Source organism: Varanus komodoensis, unplaced genomic scaffold, assembly GCF_004798865.1.
Source record: "Varanus komodoensis strain SLA01 unplaced genomic scaffold, ASM479886v1 scaffold8, whole genome shotgun sequence".
Classification (NCBI taxonomy): Eukaryota; Metazoa; Chordata; class Lepidosauria; order Squamata; family Varanidae; genus Varanus; species Varanus komodoensis.
In genome coordinates, this window is record NW_025336481.1 from 31,438,369 (window position 1) to 31,461,383 (window position 23,015).

The 23,015-nt window shown below is 40.8% G+C and overlaps 1 protein-coding gene across 2 annotated transcripts in view; it reads left to right on the top strand.

Annotated features, from left to right (window-relative positions):
* KCNC2 (potassium voltage-gated channel subfamily C member 2) overlaps positions 1-23,015 on the top strand; it is a 94,764-nt gene that overhangs the window by 70,737 nt on the left and 1,012 nt on the right. The window contains exons 3-5 of one of the 2 annotated variants that reach the window (XM_044455404.1): positions 11,374-12,301; positions 18,930-19,097; positions 22,779-23,010. In XM_044455404.1, coding sequence (XP_044311339.1) covers positions 11,374-12,301; positions 18,930-19,097; positions 22,779-22,840 — 1,158 coding nt within the window. In that variant the 3' untranslated portion in view covers positions 22,841-23,010. Of the gene's footprint in view, positions 1-11,373; positions 12,302-18,929; positions 19,098-22,778; positions 23,011-23,015 lie in introns of those variants that run through there. The other variant, XM_044455405.1, reaches the window with a different exon arrangement.

Here is a 23,015-nt window from a genome sequence, read left to right on the forward strand (position 1 = left end):
CTCTTAAAGAGAGAGAGAGACAGAGAGAGAGAGAGACAGAGAGAGAGAGCCATTTTAGAAAATAGTTTTGAAAATTTAAAATGGTTTTTATTCATTTTTTAAAATAAAAAGTGACTGGCAACTAGTTTTATAGAAGGGAAATATATGTGCTGCTGCTCTTGGAAGGTATTAATATTAATAAATCAGTTGTCTCCACTATGGTCAAGTGCCAAATACCTGCCACAATGAGCGCAATGCTTTTCTGACTTGTTTTTCTCAAATAGCACTACTCCCTTGGCCAAATAGCAAAGGGCTTCTGAAGCTGAAGGGAGCTTATGGGGTAGCATTTGAGCCAGAAGACTCAAATACAGAAGGGTTGCTACCAGGCACGTTTTAGAGTAAAATCTGTTTTTCAATATGGCACCCATTAACTCAAATATTAGCTATACAAAAGAATCAGCACAGCACTTGGTACAAGCAACAGTGGAGCATAGCAGTTGGCAGACAAAAATGCACAAAGAAAATCCCATCATTAAATATGTGGACAGATGTTATGCAAACTGAAAAATGAACACTGAATCAGGATATCCAAACCCAGCACTCAAACTGTTGAGGGTCTAACAACCCACAGTTTTAACTGAACAAACAAACCATGAGTCTCTGAGTGACTTAACCTTCAAGAATCCAGTGTGCTGTGTTCAGACATGACAAGTAACAACCAAGGAATAGGGTGTTCCTGAGTAGTTTTGCAATGTAGACGCAACTTGGAAGCAAGCAAGAGACAACACAGTCACTCACTTGGACCCAGTCCCAACAATCTGTGGGTTGAAGAATCTATGGATTATTTTTACACACAAACCAAGCTACTGAAATCTGGAAAAAATATGTAAATAAAAGCAAAGACTGTTGTTGAAATCATAAACATGAGCATTATACTGAAAGACTTATCACATCTCTGAACCACCATAAATCGCCAACCACCATTAGCATTACTTGGTCTGTGTCATGCACAACGCAGGTGTGATAATATTTATAATCATGCTTTGTTTAAATATGGAGCCGGACTTACATACAATGTCTGAACATGTTATTTTCAAAATACATTACTCAGAAATCCAGTCTGAAATGGTAAAAATTGTGATTTCTTTAGTACTTTGAAAAGCATCACAAATTTCTGTATTTGAAGGATGAGCTGCCGATGCATCTTTAATGAGTACAATATGGCTGATACTGGGTTGATTATAATATCATGCTCCAAAGGTTCTCTGCATTGCTGTGCATAATAAACCACAGCACTCATATTTATCAGCCAATTATGCAACTGCCTAATTTTTCACAGCATTTACATCTGGTTAATTATACCCTATACTCTAAACTTTGCATGAAAAGAAACGTTGCTGACCTCTTGAAGGAGAATGTTACAGCGTGAGCCTCACCCAGTGCTGAAATAATAACCTTTGAGATGTGAAACATCCCGTTCACCTCTGCAATGAACATCATCACTGATAACTCAAGTTGGTCACAGGAATGACAATGTTGGTTGCTCTCATGTATCTTAATCATTTTAGCAGTACTTTATGAATATTAAACTTTCTAATTGTTCTGATTATCATAGTCCAATGGACTCTAAATTGGGCTTAGTTCGATTAGTAATTTTAGCTTTTATATGGCATGTTTGTATTGGTGTGTCTTGAGGGAATGGTGGAAGATTTTCTTCAAAGAACTGAGAGCCAGAATTGGGGAAGAAGTAGTGGCCTGTTTCATTCTTGGACTGGGGACCTGGGAGATCCAGGTTCTAATCCACATTTGACTCATTGGGTGACTTTGAGCCAGTCTCTCACCTTCGGCTTAACCTACCTCACAAGGTTGCTGTGAGCATAAAATGAAGCTATGGGTTTGTCACAAGAGAAAAAGGGAGGGCTACAAATGCAATGTAATAATATAAATGAGTATGAGTGCATGGCACACTGGTGCCACATTCAGGTTACCCAAAGAATTGCTTACCCAGCTATTTCAAGAATTTGACTGTCCCCGGGCAAGATGTTTGCTACATTCAGATTCTGCTTGTAACCCCATCACACCCTATCCTAACCCAGGAGGATCTTGGCAGTTATAGGTGGGCTATAAATACATGTATAAATAAATAAATAGATTTACGATTTAACCAATGAGTTGCAAAATGTTCCAGTGGAAGAATATAATTAATTCCCGACATGGATGCGTTGATCTCTGCAATCAGTTTTAAAAGCATATATGATGCCCTAAAATGCATATGGAACAACCACAATACATTAGGATTAATCCACTGAAGTAAATCAAAAGTCCCAATGCAATGCTTTATGAGGATTGTTAGTTTCCATATAAATGAATCTGGTTATGATCAAATTAGATGCACACAAGAAATGCAGATTCAGTTCTTGCTGTATTCCTATTATTACACTGAGACTGATGAGGTAATGTCAGTTTTTGTGGTACCAGAAGACTTTTCATACTTTCTCCCAACATTGCTAATAAACAGGATACTTGCTTTCTGTTAGTGCATAAGTTAATTACAATTATTTACCAATGGATCGATTCTTGCCCTTATGTGTCATTCTGACCTGGAGGGGGGATTCAATCCATCTGAGCTACAAAATGCAGCCACAAATTAAATTGAATGGTTTTATTCATATAACTCCTGTTATTGTAAGAGTCTTAAATCTTACATATGAGACAAATTGAAATGTAATGGCCTTTTCTTAAATCCTGCTCTTCCATCATTATTTCCATCGCTGCACATTTGTCTTTGTTGATGGAGTTTATAAATAATAAATATTGTCATGCTGATGACTTCCTCCTCTTTAATCAACTCGTGTCTTGCTATAATCCACGTCGTGCTCCGTGGTATTTAGTGTTGCTGGGAACTGTGTACAACAGAGAGAGAAGGGATGGTTTGCACATGTAAAGTAAGTGCTGCAAACTGTACCCGCATCTAGTTCTGCCCACCTTCAGTTGCAGCTCCAACATATATTTTTTTTGTGGGGGGATCATTGCCCCTTCATGGTTTAGGGTCTTCCTGTGAATATTCTAGGTGGAAGGAAGTATTTTGTAGCATGGACCCTGGCATAGCAGCTGGGGCTGTCAGCTGGAAAAACTGACTGGAATGAGAACAGAGGAGAAGCTGCAGAAGGCCAAAAGAGCAGGGGTGAGATGTTTTCTTCTGTGGATTGATGATGGTATTGCCAGCCATTGTAATGTGGTAGTTAGAGGGCTGGGCTGGATCTGGGTTCTAGTCTCCACTCAGGCATGCAGCTCAATTGGTGACTCAGCCAGTCACTGACTCTCAGCCCAACCCAGCCCAACCCAGCTCTCGCAGGGTTGTTGTGAGGAGGAGATAGAAAGGATGGGGTTTATGTAAACTGACTTGGAGTTCCTTGAAAAAAATGGGATACAAATATGACATTTTAATTGAACATTTCAATGCTTGGTGTCATTTCGATGTCAGTTTTTTAGGTAATCCTTTCATTTTCTTTTTCTGTCAGTCTTGTGCCTTTATCAGAGAATATTAAATGCTATGTTTCCAAGATCATATTAAATATTTAGTAGCTGCCTTTCTGCAGTCACTGCATCAAGGGCAATCTTATAAGTTTTGAAATCAATGCAAATAAGTGAGATGAACCTTAACATCTGCTACCAAAGCCTCTGGTTAGAATCTGTATTTTACATAGCATTGCATTGACATAGCAAGGTGGTGAGAACAGAAGGCAGTGAGCATCCTTTTCAAAGTTTACTGCCACAGTAGGGAAAAAAGGATATTTGTATACAAACAGTAACAAATTCAGGGCTTTTGTCAACACCATTGTAGTGTTTCAGTATTTAATGATCAGTGGCATTATTTGGCTGGATGGGGCATAACTAAAATAAATGGGTAAGTCTGGTACACACTAGGAACAGTTACCCAGATTGAGTTGGCAAGTGGGATATCTGAAAATGAGTGAACAAAAGCTGGAAGAAAATTGTATGCTTCTAGATAGCAGCAAGTTTCTAGATGAACTGGGATTTTTCATCTCTCTTAGACCATGGGAAATGTAGGAGTAGTATTCAGATGTGGCCCACACATGATGGGTTGAAGGAACAAATATTGGGATGCAAAATGTGTTAGGTGCGCCAAGAAATGTAGTATTTTCCTGCCGTTTTCTTGATCATCTTTTGAGCTCCGCTTGTTTGAGCTTGCTGTGACACTCCTACCACATGGAGCACACATAATGTGTGATTTTGGCTCCCACACATGCATGCTCCACTTTAACTCAGCTTCATTTGCCACAGAATATTTAGGATAACATTTGCTATAGCAAAAGTGATGAGGACTTTACACGAACAGTTAATTGATCATTCTTGTTGCCCTAAAAGGGACTGACAGCCAATTTAAATCATTACTTCAAAGACTCCTTCTCCAACTTGGTTTCCCCCAAATGTTTTTGACTACTCATCCATCATTCCCAGCTAGTTGTATTAAATCAACTTTCTCACTATCCAGTTTTACCATCTATTGAATAAATATTGATGAGTTGCTGTAACAATTAAAAACATAAAATTAATGCAAGACTATAGTATCAATTGCCATGCAGTCCATCTCTGCTTTTGGCTATAGAATAAATAATTTATATGTTATTTCTGCTTCAGGGACCTCATAAATATGTAAATATGACTATTTACCCATTGCTGTGCATATGTAAAGATGGAAGGAAAGATCACTGATACAGTGATAAGATAGGGAAGAGTGTTGGGGGTTGATAGTTACTGTCTATCTTCAGTATTTGCCACAGAAGACAAATAGGAGTCCCCTGTTGGGGATCAGGCGTCCATGTTCGTGGGACAGTTAGATTTCACTTCATTTCACAACTAGCCCACGAATGTGTCAATGGGCGCATTTCATAACTGACTTAGGGTTCCTCAGTCCAAATTAATTAATTAATTAATTAAAAACTTTTTAGACCATCCCTTACCAAATTCAACACACTGTGGATTTGCCATACTAATTTCCTATGGCTGTAGTATGGCAGAGATAGGAATAAAAAAATCTAAATGTGAATGAAGGTGTGAGAAATGAAATATTCTTGGATATATTGCAATTTTGCGTCAGTATCACGATTCAAATTACTTTTGTTACCGTATTAAGAATGCCACAAATTCTATGTCATCACTCATATCTTCATTCACTATAAAAGGTTAGCTAAATTGATGTCAGTAGAGCTATTTGGATTTCTGCCAGGCTAGGAAATGGCCTCATAAATTATCTGAGTAAACTGTATAAAACTACACATACCATACTTTCCTCCAGAAACAGTGCTGCAGCAATATTTTGCAAAAGTCACTTAAAATGCTTTTGTTTGGCTGGGAACTAAATCAGAACCAAGGTTTCTTCTAGACAAGACTCTTACTGTGCCACTGCTCCACCCCATTCATGGAATTGTACAGGGGCTCCAGACATTATCATCTTCCATTAATAAGCCTTCCAAGTATTCTCTCTATCCATTTTCTTTCCATAAACAAATCTGTAAGGAGGGGATAGGTCATATAACTTCACAATGTGTTTTGGTTGTTAGCCCCAGCCATCTGGATGCATCCAAATATAAGCATTTGGCTGCCTAATGGTTGCTTGGAAATGCTGTTCATTTCCAACCTTCCAACTATTCCCATCATTTCTGGGAATGCATTCAGAGCTTTTCTGAGAAGTGGTATAGTCAAGCCATGATGGTGTGACCCAGGAAAACTCTGCTTCAAATTATCTTTCCAGATGGCTTTATACAAGCCCTTACGTGTCAGCCTCTGTCCTTCATCGGCAATATGGGAAGATCATGGTGATCTTCTTTGCAGGGTTGACAGAAGGATCACTACTATCATGTATGTGAATATAAATGCCAACTAGTTACCTATTGTAGCCTGAGCTGAAAGGATGATTTGTGGGTCCACATGATCAATGGATCAACAGCTGTGCCAACTTTACCTGTAGCCCATTGCTAAATTATGCAAATATAAATGGGTGACTTGTTCTTTAGGGCTCACTGCTTTCAGAATGGAAACAGATGGGAAGAGAGAGATAAGCAGCAGCGCATTTGATGACTAATATACACAAAAAAAGAAAGACAATGGAAGGAGTAAATTGTTCTCTCTGTTATTGTTCTGTTCAAAACCAGTATATTTCATTATGTTTTCCATCATAAATGATACTCATTTCAAAACACTTAATCATCATCAACAACAATGACAACAACAATTGAAGGGTATTAATACCACTTCAGTGGAAAAAATACTAGCCTTTTTTAATGCTACAGAGGATATTTTCATTCACCCTGCAGAAATTCCTGGAAGACTGTTGTAGCAATGGCACACCACACACATCACACTTAGATGGGCAGACTGATTGTGATTGGCCCTGCATGCACACAGCACTAGTTGCTCAAATAATAGAGACTTTAGAAGTGCACCTGAGGCTACAGTCTGATTTCTTCCCAGCATGTGACTATTGTAGTTTTCAGTCCATCTATGCTGACTTTCAGTTATGGCTATAAATCTTTGTGCATGCCCTTTTCCATGTTGTTGTGATTGTGTGCTGCATTCCCATAGCATTTTTATTTTTCTTGTACTCAAGGCTACAAGGGGAGTATCCAGGAAGCCTTTTTTCCTGCTTCTTTTTTTTTTTTTTTTTTTGCTTAAAATCATCCAGCTGTTCTTGCACTCCTAGGAAAAGGGGGAGGTTCTTCTCGTAAATTTTTCCTCCATTGGAAAGAAGCAATGTAGAGAAAGCAGTATTGGGGGACAAAAAACAGGTTTAGAATGCTGTCCCTGCTGCTGTTCCACTCCTTCTTGCAGCCTGTGGGGAGCAAAATTGAAGGAAAGGAAACATGTATCATTGTGTAACATGTAGTTTCGCCATTCCATAACATCTTGTGAAAAAATTCATCTGCATTGATCACCTGGCAGTGAGATGGAAAGGTAACACCGGAACATATATAAATATATTAAAAAGTGCTATAATATGCTACGTGGGTCAACAGAGAGAGCCATAAAATGCAAGAAAATGTAAATAAGGATATTTCTTTTTTTGTTAGCTTGATATTAACTTATATGTTCCTTCCGTATGCTATTGTGCTATTAATATGCTTAAAAGCAACATGTGTATAGTTGCCCTCCCCCCACTTCCTATATATATACACATGCCAAGAATGTAGCTTGCTTATGGATAAGATTTCAAGGTTTTCAACCACTCCAAAATTAGGAACATATCATTGGTATGTCCTTTTTTTCTTCCTTGTGCTCTCTGAATGTCACTTGCTAAAATGTGGAACAGGAAACTCAGATGATCAATCACTTTGTTTTGTGATGGTGATACGTATTACCTTCCTGTGAACTCCTTCTTACAAGGGCAATAGATGTATCCTTGTCCCTGTGCAGATTCCTATAAGGCATCCCATTCTGTGATGCTGTTTAGGAAGCAGCAAGGGAAGCTGGTGACTTCAATGTCAGTGGGGCTCTTTATCCATTCCAGCTTTAATTCTGAGCTTTATTGGAGCTGTTGAATGTGTTCCATACTGGTACATTTAGAGATGGAGTCCAGCACCAGTTCATTATTCCATTCTTGGTTAAGACCATATGTATCTTATTTATTCACTGATAATAAATATTTATAGACAAATATTATAGGCCGATGTAGCTGTTGGGCTTCAATCAGTAGCTCCAATAATACCGGTGGCTCTGAAGCTGTAAAATCCATGAGACCAAACATGGATTCTAACAAATGTTCCAATTGCATGTTATATTATTAGTGTTATTATTGCATTGTGTTTATCTTCTTGAAAGGAACCTAAGGTGACATACACAGTTCTACTCTACTCCATTTTTATCTTCACAACAATATCCCTGTGAGGTAGGTTAGACTGAGAGTCTATAACTGACCCAAAGTAACTCAGTGGGCTCATGCCTGAGTAGATACTAGAACCTGGATCCTCCATGTCCCCAGTGCAACATGCAAATGTAGTTGGCAATTTATATTTAGCTTGGAAAATGGCCAAAATAATAATCATCATCATCATCATCATCATCATCATCATCATCAGAACCTTCAAACTGAACCAAATAAAAGTCAACCTTTCTCTTTAAGTCAGCCAAATGTTTCCTTGCTAATTCTCAAATCCAGCTTTCCCTGTAAAGTTAATTTTGCATGTGAAAACACATCAAACTGCTCATGACATGAAAATATCTACCACAACTCTCTAGCTGCATAATCGGAGGAGGTGCACTTCTATTTTGGTATGATGACAGCCCAATGCAGTCCACTTGGGTAAAGGATCCAGACATGTGGATTTCAGTTATGCTAATCTAATCTAAGTGGAAAAAACCAAGATTTAGTGAAACTCAACAAATAGGCTGGATGATATAAGAAAAGATCAGGAACTAGATCCACCCTCTTTAATTGAATATTTTGTCTTTTTCAAGGATATTTGTGGTAGAATGGAACTCTGTAAAAGATTTACAAAACAAAACCTAGGAATACTTGCTGGAATTGGGCATATTATAAGTCGGGGTGGCCAGACTTGTTCACCAGAAGAGCCACATACATTAAATGTCAATTGTTTGAGGGCTGCAAGTGGGCGCCCGTGGGTGGTGCAGGGCAAGCGGGTGGTGAGTGGCAGGTGGGCACCCACAGGCAGCAAGCCACAAGCTACAAAATTAACTCGAAAAGCCTCAGTTTGGCCACCCCACTATAAGTCCATGAGAGACTACAAAGCCTTCATTATTAACTTTTTTAGTTTGCTTTTCTGTCCAGCAACTTGGACAATATTACGTAAAAGGAGATTAGGCAAATTCATGGAGAATAAGGCTACTGATGGCTACTACTCATGATAGCTATTTATCCCTTCCGGTATCAGAGGCAGTGCATCTCTTGCTACCAACTGCTTAGGAACATGAGTTGGAGGTTGCTGTTGCAGTCATGGTCTGCTGGTAGACCTTCTGCAGGCAACTGGCTTGACACTATGGGAACTGAACTTTGGCTTAATACAGCACTGATCTTCTTATGTTCTTAATCCCAATATAGCAGCACCATGGGATCAGCCTATCATTTGCTGTTGTTTCCATATTTTTGCACACTCAGTTTTTCTATAATTTAGCTCAGTTTCACACGCGGGATCTAAAATATCCAAACACACTGATGCAGAATATGTGACTGTCTTGTAAATACAGGGAAATGTTCCACTGCTGCTTCATCTGCCAACAGTAGCGTATTTTGAAGAATGTAGTTAATTATAAAGAAAATTGTCTTAGTCTTCTTTTTTGCCCTTTGCTCCTAGTGGCTAGGCGTCTACTGCAGCTTCGTTTTGACTTAATGCTTATGGATTGATCTGCCTTGATCATTCTGGTGTTCTTTATTGCTTGAGGACAATGGTACGAATTTATCAGGGGCTGAGAGGCATGTTACATTCTAAGCTCTAAACACCCTTGGGTGAGAATTACAAAATCCAGAAATGCCCTGGAGTATGACTTCCATTCCAAACATTTGCCAAGAGTGGCTTGGATTTATTGTTTTGATTGCTTGACTGTGCTGTAGAAGTGCTTAAATTAGGAATACTCAGTAGTTTTGGGGAAGGGTTTTAAAAAAATGTAATTTCTAATAATTCTCTGTGGATTTTATACTGATTATTACACTGTGCCCTTTGTCATAACAGCTTAAGCAAGCTAATTTTAGCTCTGCATTCCGGAATAGTTAAAATTAAATGTCAAAATGTGCTTGAAGATATAGAGATAAATGCATCATTTAAATTATTAGATAGGAATACCAATGATATTAGTACACTTCTTACATAATCTAAGTATTTGCACATTTTATAGCCTCAACCACTGAATGTGCTGTTTATGCCAAGCCTTATAATTAAGAACAATCCTTCATCTTTTCTATCTTTTCTGGTTGAGGTATAGTCCTGTTGTATGTAACTGTTAAGCTTTGGATGGGTTCCAGAAAACTTCCAGGCTGGTGTTATGAATATTTTTGCAATCTAGGGCTTTTGCAGGCTATATGTACATATAAAGATGCACTAAGATGCAATAGAATAAAGTTTGTATATTGCATATGGGTAGATTGGAGAATTAACTTTCTGTTGCTGAATTAGTTTTTTCTTCCTTTTCTTAACTATTAAGGCTATTGCCAAGCTCCAATTTACTGAATATGTGTCTGTATTATTCCTTTGTTTCCTCTTAGTAATCGGGAAGAAAACATCCTGTACTGGACACCTAGATTTACGTATTTATCTTAGGAAGATTGTTAGGGACAGTCAATTCTATTCCTTCTGTATACAATGCTTTTCTCAAAAACTTCGAAATATAAATAATGACTAAAAATGATAAACCCATACTTGCTGAGGAGCACTGTAGAAATTGTCTAGCTTCTGAATGTCCTTGGATATAGATAGCCTCAATCACAGGTAGAGGAAAACTAAAGGCTAATGCTTAATGCTTTGGTGACCATACCTGGCATTGGCTGAGAGTCTCAACAACATGCAAATTGCAAGTTCCAAACACCGCTGGGTTTTGGAGAGATTTTCCAGGATGCTATATACATGTTCCGCAGTAAAATAAAGGACCAAGCTTACAGGCTACCTTCCCATAAGGTGTTGGATATGAAAAACAGCTGACCATGGAAATCCTGCATGTTGATCATCTGCCTTGAAGCTGCCCAGGTAGTCCTTTGTATCTTTCTGATGTTCACCAAATCAGGACTGGCTGAATTATATGGTGGTTGCTGAGCATATATATTGACTGGACGCCAAAGCCATGCTAATTGGCCTGTAAAAGAACTGTCACTTGCACTGATTCTTAACCTCAATGTCATCAGTAGAGTTGCAACACCTTCTGTGCTGCCAGTTGAGGGTAAACAACAGTGCAAGTGATGCTTCTGTTGCAGAAATGTTAGCATGGCTTTCATTTGTAGCAATTCAACAATGGATTCTTGCAAGAAGGACAGTTAAGAGGCATCATTTTCTTGAGAAGGGTCAATTACAGCTGCCCAGGGAGATGAGTGGCAAGTTAGAAATCTAATTAAATAAATAAATAGACCTTGTTGGTATGATAAAGTAGGAACACCACATGGTAGTCAGAAATAGCTGGTAAACTATTGTGTATAAGCTGTGGCTTTCTCTGTTATCCTTGATCATTTTTTTTTCCTCCTGATCAAAACTGTTACATTATTTAGCCTCATATCAGACCAGGGACAACAGCTGGTGAGTCCTTGATATATGTTTTCCTGAGAATATGAAAGACCTTGCAGTAGAGTTTAAGATATGCTAAAATATATGATGCTGATTGTTGTTTTTGCTTCTTACTGCATGGATCTGATGCATTTCCAATTTCTTTTCTTTGCAGTTCATTGCTTTTGCCTCTTTATTCTTCATCCTACTTTCCATCACGACCTTTTGCCTGGAAACTCATGAAGCATTCAATACCATCAAAAACAAAACAGAGCCTACTATCAATGGTAGTGAGGTGGTCCTGCAGTATGAAATAGAGACGGATCCTGCTCTGACATATGTTGAAGGCGTCTGTGTGGTGTGGTTTACATTTGAATTTTTAATCCGTGTTGTTTTTTCACCCAACAAACTTGAATTCATCCAAAACTACTTGAATGTCATTGACTTTGTGGCCATTTTGCCCTTCTATCTAGAGGTGGGCCTCAGTGGCCTCTCCTCCAAAGCTGCTAAGGATGTGCTTGGTTTCCTCAGGGTGGTGAGGTTTGTGAGAATCCTGCGAATCTTCAAGCTCACCCGACATTTTGTCGGCCTCAGGGTGTTGGGTCACACACTCCGAGCAAGCACCAATGAGTTTTTGCTCCTGATCATATTTTTGGCATTAGGAGTGTTGATATTTGCCACCATGATCTACTACGCTGAGCGCATAGGCGCCAAACCCAATGACCCATCAGCTAGTGAACATACAGAGTTCAAAAACATCCCCATTGGTTTCTGGTGGGCTGTGGTCACCATGACTACTCTTGGGTATGGAGACATGTATCCAAAGACATGGTCAGGCATGCTAGTGGGTGCGCTGTGCGCGTTAGCTGGGGTGCTGACGATAGCCATGCCTGTGCCTGTGATTGTCAACAATTTTGGAATGTACTATTCTCTGGCCATGGCAAAACAGAAGCTTCCGAGGAAGAGAAAGAAGCACATCCCACCTGCTCCTCAGGCAAGCTCCCACACATTTTGCAAGACAGACTTGAACATGCCGTGCAATAGCACACAGGGAGAAGTCTGTCTGGGCAAAGACAACCGGCTGATGGAACACAATAAATCAGGTAGGACACAGCCCCAAATGCATGTCTGGTATGTTTGGCAGTACAAGGCATCAGAAAGCATTTAATCTTTCTGCAGCTAGAGAAGGCCATTCACACACCTCTACCTTCACTCTCTATGTATGTCAGTCCTGAGGATGGTGATGTAGTTACAGCATAAGAATGATGTTACTAGACTTGTGCATTGCTGATCTGTTGTGTTTGCTAGGTGTATCGTGGGTGCCAAGCTGCCTTTAATTTCTGTTCTCTCTAATTCTTTTGTTGTATACTGGTGTCATGTACAGTTTCTTTTGCCTGTTGCACTGTACAAATGTTTTGTTTCTGGCATGCTTGTGACTGTACAGTTGTGCCTCCATTCTGTTAAAGTTCATGACATTTTCTGTGATGTTTGTCTGTTTTGTTGCTTTGCCTCTGCCACACTTGTGGCATGAAATAGTAGAAGCAATTCAAGAAGCTCTCATTTAAACATGGATGGTTAATCTAGGTCCACATCCAATGCAACAAGTGCTACAGAAGTATAAACTCTAGATTTTAGGGTGAGCACTTTTTCCATAGCTTAGAATGTGATGTGCCTCATCTGCAACATTGGATATAAATCTGGCCTTTCAAAAATTTCCACCGTTTGTGGACAAATCACCTGTGTGTGCTGGTATACAGGGAGATACAGCTCAGCTAATCTCACCAAGGTAAGAGGAACTTTCTAAAGCTAGAAGTGGCTGTACCACAGCCCTCTTTTTTCCTAAGAGCAGCAACTGTGTTGCCAGCCTAGCCACCATTTGGCATCCTCCACAAGGCCTCTTATGTAATGTCATTCTAGGAGTGAATTTGTGGAACGTTCTGCAAAGTGGCCTTTGATTTCTAACAGTCTGGACAGGAAAGGAAAATGCCTGCTGAGAATTTTTGGCTCAGCCCTATTTAGCAAAACAGAGGAAGCTGCCTTAAGCTGGGTTAGACATTGGACATATAGCCCCATACAGCACTCAGTTTTCCCTGAATGAGGGCTGCTCTTCAAGGTTTCAAGTAGGAGCTTTTCCTGGGGAGGACAGGAGCTGAGACTGGGCTCCTCTGCATGCAAGGATGTGCTCAGCTACAGAGCCATGACCCTTCCCTAATGTTGCCACTCTGGAGGGTTCCGCACCTCCGCCATGGCTTGTATTGAACTTCCTTTGATGCTGGTTTTGACCTTGCCTTATGAAAGCAAGGTGGCTAAGGATGCTGTTTGTGCATGCTTTCTCTTATGCAACTCTCCATCACTCTGCAGCCTCCCTGGCTGCCTGCATGGCCTGATCTGGAAAAGCCTTGCTGGGGAAGACGTTACCTTGGGATGGCTTCCCCTGGGTTTTAATTGGAGTGTGGAGTGGCTGCCACCTGCCAGAGAGCTTATTGCACAGTGAAAGGCAGGACACTTATGTGTACTTCCAGCCTCCTCCTAAGTAATGTAACCACAAGAACCCTGAACCTGACCCAAAAGAATCTCTCTGAAATGTTCTTGCCTTGAATTTTCTTTTTCAAATCAAATTCTTTTCTGTCATAGTGAATGAGAATGATAGCAAAATGGTGGAAGACATTTTTTGCCACAGCAGTCATTCATTTCTGATGTCCAGTGAATAGCCCAAATCCGTGTTTGCAATAAAGTTTGTTGATCCTTTAAGAATGGCAGCACCCTTTAATGCTTCTTCCATGTAATGCTCACCTTTCTTTTACAATTGATGCTATGATCCTTGACCCTAGGAAACAGCTGCTGCTCAATGAATTGCAGTTAATAGTAGGCCCAGACTTACTTGAAAAAGTCATTAATTTCATGGCCTACCAGGCCCATTATATCAGAGTTTAAAGCATTTGTAAGATACATTAGCAACACTTTGCTAATCAGATATTATAGTCCTTCTTTGTTAGTCTCTGTGCATCACATAGGCTCTGTGCCTGCACAGGTTCTGTTGTTGGGAAGATTTCCCAGCTAGACTCATTTTGGCAGGAGCCCATGCCTCCCACTCGCTAGTCTATCTCGGAGGAGTTCCTACCTTCTTCCTCAGTTCTCTTCCAACCACCATTGTGGGTACCATGGGACTTTCATCTTCTTTCACTATTCCTTTTTCTGACTTGTCCTTCCCAGCATTTCTTGTTTCTCTACTTATTTCACCCTTTCCATTTTGTTATACCTTGTTTTTCCCTAACCTAATACCTAAAGTTAGGTTTCCCTGACCTTAATTTTTAATACCAAAATTTAAAAACCCTTCTGTCACTGATCTTTCTTACCAACTGTTTTCTTTCTTCTTCATCTCTTCTTTCCTGATGGCACTGAAGAGGCCATTTTGAAAGTGTATAAAGTAGGGGAACTGTTTGCCCTTGACTAGTGAGCATTCCTTGTGTCTCTTCTATCTGGGAGAAGGGCACCTTGTGGAAGCCTCGCTGCATTGTCAGGCCTTTGCTATGCAGGCATGGAAGAACCAAGCAGGAAGATTGTGGACTGAACTTTGGAACTCAGCCCTACTTGGCTCAGCTGGTGGCATCTGCTCACCAATCTGCTGTGTGGTTCATGGGATCACCATGTCCTCCATCCTCTGTGACAGGGGCTGCTGCAGCTTTGTTATCTTCCTCGCCCACCCGGCACATTCCGCAAAGCCCAGTGGGCCAGGAAGATGACCAAAAATGTCAAAAGGATGGCAGAAGCAGAAAAGACTGAACATAAACAGTGGCCTCAAGTGTGCCACTTCCTGTCTGTGCTGAGTGTGACTTCTTCAGGACTAGAGCCAATACCATCCAGGCCTGTCCCTAATGCACTTTGATCTCATAGGGGAAGGTCTGGGACTCACCACCACAGATGCCATCCTGACCCTCCTCTGCTGGCTTTCTGAGACAGACACTGATGCTGACATCATGCAAGGGGCCACTTAGTCCATCACTCCATCAGTTCACCACAATGGCCCATCAGGCATACCATCCCGAGCATTGGACCAACACCGCTGTGACCATTCATGATCCCTTTTAACTACATGGGATTGGAGGGCCTCCACTGCACCAACACCTGGAATGTGAAAAAGTACATTGTGCGATGACTGGGATATACCAGCTCCTCTGAGCCAGGGATATGCCCAGTCCTAGACCTCAGAGCCATCAACTTCTTTATCCCACTGAGGAAGTTTTGTTTGGTTTTCCTGCAAAATATCCTACAGTTGCTGCATCCAGGGGGTTGGTTCTCCTCAGTGAATTTAAAGGTTGCCTATTTCTATGTTACCAGTTATCTAGAGTATTAGCACTTCCTTTGCTTCCAAACTGGCACTGAAGCAGACACATTTGCCAAACTCCCACTGGGACTTTCCACTACACCACAGGTGTTCACAAAGTGCATGGCTGTGGTCTGCACTCACCTCCACTTGCAGGAGTCAAGGCTTTTTCCAGATATTGATGACAGGCTCCTAGTGGGGCCTTGGAGGGATGAACTATGGGACTCCATTTGTACTGCTTGTGATCTTCTTTGGACTCTAGATCTTTGCCTAAACCTAGAAAAATCTGTTATTTCTTCCTCTCAGTCAGTCCTCCTGATTGGAGCACAGATCATTTTGGCAACCACAACAGCCTATCTTCCAGCCAACTGGGCTGCCATCATCATCAACAACATGGCTGGGAGTACATGAGCCACCCCCAGAGTCATGGCCCAACAAGTTCGATGCCTCTTCAGGCTCATGGCTGTAACAAGCAAGTTTATTCTGTTCACCAGGCTTCAAATGTGCCTGCTTCAGCTTTGCTTTGTGAGTGCCTACTGGCTGAAGCAGTTGGTGTGAGCTTGGGTGGACTCCGGGAGATGGTGGAGGACAGGAAGGCCTGGAGGAATGTTGTCCACGGGGTCGCGATGGGTCGGACACGACTTCGTGACTAACAACAGCAACAACTGGCTCCAGCAAAGTTCAAGCCAGAAAAGGCTCACTATCTGGTACAGCTGAGCCTCGCTTGCTGAACCAACCAAGCCAACTTAGCATTGGGGATCAGCTTCGTTCCACCGGAACCAGAAGTCATGGTGACAACAGTGGCCTGCCTCTAAGGCTCTGGAGCACACTGCGACACCAAGCAGATGCATGGTGTCTGGATGAACCAGGGGTTGTGTGAATGCATCAACTCTCTCAAGCTGCTGGCAATGCAGAAGGGGCCTTTGCTTTCCAAATCATTCTTTTGAATCATCACATCCAGATTGTCACAGAAAATGCCAAAGTGACATTCTACATGAACCAGTAAGGAGGCACCACATCCAGAGCGCTGGCACATTTCACCACACACATCTGGACCTGGTGTGTTAACAGGGGCATCACTCCCATCACCATACACGTGGCCAGGATGGTCAACATTACAACAGAGTCTCTGAGCAGACAGGCCAAAGGGGTTCATGAGTAGGAGCTGGATATGTCACTCCTCACAGAACTCTTTTGGATTTGAGGGAATCCTGCCACTGATCTCTTCATGACCCAGCACAATGTGGTTTGAGCCAGGTTTGTTCCTGAGCCAGGATCAGAGTAGGCTCACTAGGAGATGTGTTCCCCTTCCAATGGAATGGAACTCTGTTTTACATGTTCCCCTCATTTCTCCTGGTTACCAGGGTCTTGTTGAAGATCAGCTATTGATACATGGAGTGTATCCTTATCACTCCATGGTGGCCCCAGCAAGCATTGCTTGTGCATCTTCTCTGCCTGTCAAAGAGATTTTGACTTTCCTCTTTGTGACAGTCTTTGAGGTACCTATAGAGGGATATCATGTTCCCCCTCAGTCTTCTCTTCTCAAGGCTGAACATGCCCAGTTCTCAGTCTCTCCTCATAGGGCAGTGTTTCCAAACCCTGAATCATTTTGTTGCCCTCTGCTGGACCCTTTCTAATTTTTCTGTTTTGTTGAGCCCAGCCTCTTGAGTTCACAGCTGGTTGTTCACCAGCCTCACCTTGGTTTCAAGGCCACAATGTTGGTCTCCAGGCACCTGAGGAAGAAGGTGGGAAGTCTTCCTTGATATACCAGGGGGTGGGAGGTGAGTCCTCCCCCCAGTGAATCTAGCTAGGAAATCATTCTGACTTTTTATATGCTTTTATTTTGAAAAATACTAACACCGACAATTCAGGAAAAGCAGAAACAATCTTGAAATAGATTCTAGACAGTGGAGAGTCTATTGTTACTTCTGCAATGCTTCACTCTTAGTAAAGCAATCTGCAAAGTGATATTGGATATCTGCTTTTTTATATTTGTTCAAGCTCTCTTTATAATGCCCCAGTATGAAGAAGGCACAGATTGCAGATCAACAAGTAGTAAGCCTAAGATGCATTTGTAGATGCTAGATTACATCAGCCTTCCCCAACCTGGTCTCCTCCAGAAGTTTTGCACTGTTGCTCCCAACATTCTTGAATCATGTTGACCGGGGCTGATGGAAGTTGTCCCAAAACATCTGGCAGGCACAGGGCTGGGGATGGCATGTGGAGGTCAGAGATTAGAAAAAGAAAATTCTCAAGATGACCAAATTTATAAAGAATAAATACAGAGGTTTATTAAATTTATATTTCCCCCTTTACAGTGCCTGTATATTCTACCATGATTATATGTTTCACTATATTCTGAAATAGTAAAAGCCCTATTATGCTAAATGAGCTATTTTTATATAAAGATGTTAATCAAAAAGCGTAAAAGTTTAAAGAATGAAGCACTAAAAAAAATTAACTGCCACAGTGAGCATTTAAATAACTGAAGAAAGTGATTAAAGGCCAAACTACACAGCTTGTAAATCATTTGCTTTTGCCCTTGAGTGCAGGATTGTTCTTTGAGAAATGACTAGCAGTGGTTGATCCAGTCTGGGATTCGAGTCTGTATGTTTGGGTTAAAGGCATTAGCCTTTTCCTTCCCTGCAGCAGTCCTAGTCCAGACTTCCACCTGTGCTAGAAGGGTAGCTAAAGGCAAAATAAAATGCAGACAGACCATTAGAAAGGGACTGGGGTTGTGCAGATAACCTCTGAGCAGGCACTAATAGGAAACCAACAAAAAAGGCCCACACTTTTCCTGTTAAACTGCATAAGATGTGGAAGGGAAGCCTAGATAGCCATTAACACAGCATGGCGCCTTGTGTACTGCTCAGAACTACACACCGATGTGACTTTCATAATCATTTACAGCGGACTTTGGGCCAGCCTTGGTAAGTGCCCAAGGTACTAACACGTGCATAATTAGGATAATCTAATTAGGACTGCTACCATTATTACATGTGAATTCATTTTTAGCAATGGATGCAAATCTTACTTATTCAGTAAGATTTACTGCTTGCCGTCCAAACAAGTATGTTGTTATTGTTGTTTAAAAGTATTCTATGGCAGCACAATCTGACATCTTTTAAAGTATTGAAGACACCAAGGCAATAAAGGAAATATTGAAGATGGCGGCAGTCTAAGCACAAATATTAACAATAAAATATTTTTTCCTTAAGAAAATAGAGATTTGCAACTTTGCTACATTTCTGTAGTAATGATGAACTGCCATTACATCTTTTTTACATTCGTGTAGTGGTTTCTTCTCTTTTTTGTACATGAGTAGTAGGGATTAACAGGCAAGTACTTTGTGATGTCTGATTTCCTCCCTGGCTATATGATGTAAATGGGCATGGTGCTTTAACCAGTGTTATCAGGTGAAGACAGTACAGAAAGTGAGCAGCCACTGTCACCTGTGGAAAGGCTCCCACCAATCAGACGTTCTAGTACCAGAGACAAAAACAGAAGAGGGGGAACATGTTTCCTACTGACAGCAGGTGATTACACGTGTGCTACTGATGGAGGGATCAGGAAAGGTATGGACTCTTTCATTAGACTATAAAAGTTCATTCCGCACTGTACTACTAAATAAGCAAAGCCTGGAATGAAGCAGATATGAACAAATGCTCTCCAGGGAAGACTGTATTCCGATCAATGTATTTTCCCCCTTCTCCTCCTTCCTTTCTTGTCATCTCCTTCTTCCTTGCTATTTAAATAAGTTCTTGGTCCATCAGTCCTTCCAAAAATATGTCAGTGTTGTTTCTGATAGTTGTTTCATTCATGGTTTCATGTGTCTATCCTGTCCAAAAAGAATTGTAATTTAGGCCATATTCATTATATCAATTTCATAAAGTTTCTTTAGAAATTGCTTTCAGATATCTTGCATTCCAGCTAATTTCTTATTCATATAATGTAGTATTATTTTACAAATTAAATATTGAGTCAGGATCTAATTGCCCAAGTCCTGATTTGATCAACATTATGACAGACATTTTGGAAAATGTTTACGTTGGAAAAAAAAAAGAGGTTTGATGTGAAATGGTAAAAAGTTAAGAATGGCGTGACATTATACCATGGAGTGTTGCTGCAGGTATGCCAGTGTGACGTCAGTGTTTCTGAGAGAAATTATGGAAAGCTCAGTGTCATTCCCATGTGTATCAACACCTGTTTACATGTATCATTGATTGTCAGTCCAATCAGGATTATCAGGTGTATGTACATGAGTTTATTCTTATTTTTTTAAGAGAAGGGTATGCCATCCATGCTTTATGTGAGTGCTTATGGGAAGCACTGGTGTACTTGCAGCAATCATGTGCACTAACTTAAAAGGGACTTTGCGCATTTATGGGGGTGTTCTTATGCCCCATGTACCTTGAGAACCATTAACCTAGACAGTGTGTGTGTCTGTCTCATCTCATTGTATACCCCTTCTGACAAGCACAGTTTTCTGTGTGTAAGCCCCATGAAACTTAATGGGACTCCATTTTTAGTGTATTTCCTCAGTTTTGCAATGTATTGTTGCAACTCTGTTATGTAGGTAACACAGTTGGACCTTAATGCACAATTATATACATGTCTATGAGAAGTAGGACCCACTAAGTTTAACACGGTTAAAATAAGCGTCTATAGAAATGCAGCCTTCAATAGTAATGCCATCCTATTTGGTCCATAATCACATATGCACTTACCTGGAAATAAATCCCACTGATAAAGCCTCCATTATTTAACTTACATCAAAGAGTCTTGCAGCATCTTACAGATGAACACATTTATTCTGCCATGAGCTTTTATGGCCACTTCATCAAAATCTTTGCTGTCTGCAACAGACAAACACAGCCACACTTCTTGACACAGCTAACGTGAAATGGTTCTACCCTGCTTAAAGAAATAGATAGGAGACTGTACTGTTGTTCTACTGTTTCAGATGACCGTCAACCATGGTTTATGAAGCTGTGCCTAAGCACTGCAGCTGCATTCTTTTCCTTAGCCTTCCTCTCCTCCAGTTGTGCACCAGTACAGAGATCCTCACTTGCACTGAGCCAGAATGTCCTGTTCTGTCTTGGACCAGAAGCTTCTGGCTTAGTTTTGAGTAACAGGCTAGAAAAAAAGCCAGAATCATGGGAGGAATGCTCGACACTGATGCTCCATAAACATAATTGATGGATCTTAGAATGGTTATCAGAACCATGCCAAGCTCTGTGGAAAGAGGCATTTTGCAGAATTCCATGCTAGGGGTGAATATGTTTTTAATAACATGCATATATGCAAATTCTAGTTATTTTTGTATTAGATGTAGTCATGCTGCCTTTTATTAATACCACTTGGATAAATATTGCAGATAGTATGGTTGTACAGTGTAGATCATTAAATCAATATGGATAAATCACACGTTTTAATGAATAGTCAATCACTTAATATTGCAAGTATTTTGAAAAGTATTAGATGCAGAATGTCAGATATCTAATTGAAAAACCTCCAGAGAAAGAGCATTCAAACAATGCATTATTCAACCCACAGCATATATGATAACAAAATAAATTCATAATAGGTAGGAAATAATCTGTACTTTAAAATATCAAGACTTGGCACTGACACATACACACTTCACATGATTTTTACCTCTATTATACTGAGTTGCCGTACAGAGGAGCCAATGTATTCCCTCTGTGCTACTGCTATAATTTTGCTGAAGCAAGTGGACTTGGACTGCGTATCCATCACTGGCTATTGACCTAAAAGTAGCAATTATGAAGTCAGACCGAGTTTGTTCAGTCTCACTAGTGGCACAGTCCAATAAATCTGTCCATAACTGCATCTGGGGAATCATGGACATACAGTAAATGGAAGGAGGAGCGTGGAGATGAGGATCGCCTCCAACTTCTCCCCCCCGCAACAGACTTTAGATGGCCATCATCCAACTGTTGTGCCCCAGAGCATGAGGAGAAGAGGCTGAGGTGCTGCCAGGACGCTGCGCATCGTGGCAGTGCCTCTTTCCTCCCATTTCCACCCACCAACCCCTATGAGATCTCTTTGCAAGGATGGGGAGAGGGGCACTCTTTCAGAGTCCCAACCCCGGCAGCAACTTTGGAGAAAGTTTCTCATCTCAGAGCTGAGGCTGCAAATGATCCCATGGCCATCAGGAGCCTTCCGAGTGGCCATAGGATCAAGCCCTCATAAGAACAACACCACTGTATATTTTTGTCTGTTGTTAGCAACACTTTCAATACTCTACCCTCTTGGAACCCAAGAACATGTATGACTACATTACATTGCATTGCATTGCATTGTCTTGTTTGTTCATTTTCTGGCTGAATTCAACTGATGTTTGTGCATTTTCTCATGAAAGGCTACGAAAAATCCAGAAGTTTAAACAACATAGCTGGCATGGCAGGCAATGCCGTGAGACTGTCTCCAGTAACATCACCCTACAACTCACCTTGTCCTCTAAGACGCTCTCGATCTCCCATCCCATCTATCTTGTAAACCAGATTGCATCAGTCGGCTACATAGTTTTAACTGAAATACTGTATCAGCTTACGGAAATAAGTGTAGTATTAACCATAGGTTCCACTAATACAAGTATAAATTATTGCGTGATATAACTGTCAATAGCAAGCAGTGGCACTTGGGTAGCTGAAGATCCTAACTTTATCTATAAGAGCCTAGAAAACAGTATTTTTTCTACTCACTGCTTTTGCTCTACCTTACCGCAGCAATAAAAGGACAGTTAGTGAGTGGACTTCACTGGCCAGAATAAATACATTTAGCATATTTTCAGGGAGATCTGTTTAAACCAGTGTGCTTCCAATTGATAGCCCCTGCATTGGACCTCCATTTTCCGTGATACTAACCCATTCTGAAGATGTCTGGGATCTTGTCTTGATTACATACACAATGACTTCAGTCTGATCATTTGCATGGACCATACTGTCTCCATCATCTGAAATCCGTCTTGCAGATTTACTAGGGCCACTGTTGGCTCGGGATTGTATGGGTTTGTGGTTGCTTTTCATTGTTTTTCACCATCTTGCTGAAACCAGAACATTGACCAACAGGTCTGCATATGAAATTGGGTTGTTTTTTGTCTTTCTTTTTGGTTTGTTTTGATTTTTTTTTTAAAAAAACCTTATTTTTAGTAATGTTGTTTCTTGATTGATTAACTTTGGTACTGGACTGATGTATTAGAGTTCTGAATGTTTCCGGTTGTTTGCACACAGATAACTGCAAAGAGGTTGTCATTACTGGTTACACGCAAGCAGAGGCCAGATCTCTTTCTTAATGGCTTGGGGAAGGCACAAAACATGCAAGAAAGGTAAACACCATCCAGGCTTGCAATTTTAAACTAGCAGGTGCTGCTTGGTCCTATAGTCTGTTTCTTCTCTAGGATTCTTCAACATTTTCAGAGGCAGAGCACTAAATAGAAGCCAGAAGGATATGGAACCCCCTTTATTTTT